Source organism: Strigops habroptila, chromosome 3 (assembly GCF_004027225.2).
Source record: "Strigops habroptila isolate Jane chromosome 3, bStrHab1.2.pri, whole genome shotgun sequence".
Taxonomy (NCBI): Eukaryota; Metazoa; Chordata; class Aves; order Psittaciformes; family Psittacidae; genus Strigops; species Strigops habroptila.
The window spans coordinates 42478690-42481636 of record NC_044279.2 but is presented as its reverse complement, the minus strand read 5'-3'; the positions used below and the strand labels follow the sequence as shown (position 1 = coordinate 42481636).

At 56.8% G+C, this 2947-nt stretch overlaps 1 protein-coding gene across 1 annotated transcript; it reads right to left on the bottom strand.

Moving 5' to 3' along the window:
* Positions 1–644: 644 nt before the first annotated feature.
* MYF6 (myogenic factor 6) lies at positions 645–1804 on the bottom strand. The gene is given in 7 exon segments (XM_030480081.1): positions 645–763; positions 987–1077; positions 1283–1429; positions 1432–1488; positions 1490–1552; positions 1554–1628; positions 1631–1804. Coding segments are annotated over 7 exon segments (726 nt in total).
* Positions 1805–2947: the final 1143 nt, after the last annotated feature.

The following is a 2947-nucleotide window of genomic DNA, read 5'->3' as shown; positions in this document are numbered from 1 at the left end:
TCGATGTCGCTGAAGGCGGTGGCAGGTTTTAACTCCGGGATCGTGTTATTACTGAATTACCGGGGGGGGGGGGGGGAGGAGGGGGGGGAGAAACACTGTAACACAAAGAGCTTTATTTTACAATACAAGAAATCCATCTGTTCTTATATACAATATCACATTCCACCATTTAAATATATATTTGTTATGTTTACAAAAAAAAAAAAGACAGTACTGAAATTATTTACAGGAAACGAAACGAGGGCGGGAACTCCTTTAAATACGACTAACGCGAAAAATGCAACCAACAGCTTCCCTCAGACAGGAATGAACTTTCCGGTGAGGCCTCCGACAAAGTGGATCACCGGTACACAGGTAAGTATCTTAAATTAAAAAAAAAAAGAAAATAAAAGACCAAAAACTAAAGGTGGGATGGTCTATGCAACACATTTAAGAAAACAAAAACTCAGGGCGGGAAAAGGGGGGGAAAAGTCTGTTTGGCTCAGGTCAGCGAGAGCCCATTTTCTCTGGGATACGTGTGGTTCTGACTCGACCTTAACGAGGCCCGTGCCTGCCTCCACTGCGTTAATTTGCTTCGTTACTTAGTTCAGAGGGGAGGGGTGGGGGCTCCATCTCCGTTAAATATACTACCAGAGCAACCGGGTTTATTTCTCCACCACTTCCTCGGCGCTGGGCAGTTTGGGGTCGTCGGAAGAAATACTGTCCACTATGGAAGAGAGGCAGCGCAGGCTGCTGGAGGCCGACGACTCGATGACGGAGCCTCCTGCTCAACGAGAGAAAAGGGATTAAAGAGCAAAAACGCTCGTCTTCGCCGGGCCTGAGGCGCGGGGCGCCCGGCGGGCGGGGGGTGAGACACCGGCCGCTGGGGACCGCGACCGTCGGGGACAGCGACTACTGGGGCAAGGGAAGGACGCGCGGCAGCGGCGGGTGAGCACGGCCCGGCGGCGGGAGGTGGGATGAGGGGCAGGGGCCGCGGTGCGAGTTACCTTCCTTGGGGCTGACTCCGAGGGCTCGGGAATGGTCAGAAACGCTTTGCCAGTCGGAGGTGCAGGTGCTCAGGAAGTCTGAACTGGGGATCTGCGGCACACAGGCGGGCCGGCATGAGCAAGGCGGCCCGCCGCTCCCCGGGCCCGCGCCGGCTGCCCTCTGCGGGCCCGGGAGCCGCATGTCCCGCGGCCGCCGCAGAGGCCGCGCCGAGGAGGAGGAGGAGGGGAGGGGACGGGTGCAGCGGTTTGGCAGCTGGAGGCCTGGGCGGCGGGAGGAACCGGGCGGCAGTGCTTACATTTCCCTGCTTGGGGCTGAAGCTGAAGGTGTCCCCACCGGTCTCCTGCATTTTCTCCTGCTGATCCAGCCTGTGCAAGAGGTCCTGCAGCCTCTCGATGTAGCTGATGGCGCTCCTCAGGATCTCCACCTTGGGCAGCCTCCTGGTTTGGGGTTCGCCACAGTCCGCCTTTTCAAAGCCTCGAAGGCTTCGTTGATCTTCTTCAGTCCGCCTCCTCTCCCGCAGCGTGGCTGCTTTCCGCCTGTCCGTGGGGGCCGACTTTCTCTTGCAAAGTTTTACAAGCCCAGATCAAACACTGGCCGGGGAAGTGAGGGGGTTGTAGTCCCGGGGGTGCCAGCACATTGCTCCCTCTCCGCTGCTGTCACTGCCGGCTTCTGGCGGCATTTGGTCCTGACAGGGGGACAAGGTGCCGTCACTGCCTGGGTACAGCGGGGATCCTTCGGCCATCTCCAGCTGCTGCAGGGCTCCATTCTCCCCGTCCAAGAAAAAGAAATAGGAGCCAGTTTCAAAAAGGTCCATCATGCTGTCCCTCGGCCTCTCTGCCGGCTTGAGTTGGGTGGCAGGCTCAAAAACACCCCGAGGAGCAACCCAGATGGAATTTAATTAGTGCAGTGACATAAGTCCCCCCTGCTTTATATAGGAGCTGCTGAAACCCTATCCAACTTTTAGCTGTCGCGGTGTATCACCCTCCAAAACTGATTCCAGCCAGTCTCCTGGGCGCTGTCCTGAGAACATCTCCTATTTAGAAGAGAGAGTGGGGGGGCACAGGGGGAGGAAGGCAAATTAAAATAAAAAGGGAAAACAATCGGAATAGAAGAATACAACCCAACACCCCTCCTCCCTCCTCTCCCCCCCCCCCCCAATCCCGTGACTGAGCTTCGGGTGCAGCGAAGGGACGTGAGGTGGGAGCTTGGAGGCCGCAGCGGCCCCGTCCCCGAACCGGTCCCCGCTGCCAAGCCCGCGGGGCATGGCCAGGAGACAAAGGCGCAGGGCTTCAGAGGGAGCTCTCCCCCAGCCCACCCCGCACACACCGCAGCGCACCCTCCGTGCCCCGGTGCTAAGTATAGATCTATAAGGAGAGATTTCAAAGCAGCCATCATTCTCCAAATAGACAGGTTAATATTTTCAGAAGAGCCAGAAGCCCCTGCTGATTCCCCCCGTTCCCCCCCGCCTTGAAACATGCCATTCCTGTGACCCAAGCCACTCGGGGCCAGCCCAAGGTTAGGAGCCAAGCTCGCTGTTCCTCCGCACACAGGGGGGAAGGTTGCCAAGGAGAACCTTGCTGCGGCGCTGAAGCACCCGTGGTTATTGCACCTCAGCTTCATCTTTTAGTGTGAACTTTCCCTCGTCTCCCATGTGGTGACGGGAGTGATTCGGGTGACTGGGTTACAGCCTGACCGCCCTTGTCCTTGACGGTGTTCAGGGGCAAGCAAAGCCCAGGCATATGGTGTAACTACAGTTTAATCCCTTGGGCCTGGCATGGCATGGTAGAGCTCCCTAGACCCTGAGACAAAAACAGAGCTCACGGTCACTCTCTGTTAGTGTATACTGTAATGCCACATCATGTCCAGGCTTCCCTTGCATCAAGAAGAGAGGGTATGGGAAATGGCCTGTTTGCCTGGACTGTCTGTGTTCCTTAAATCCCCTGTAATTTCCTCTGCTTAT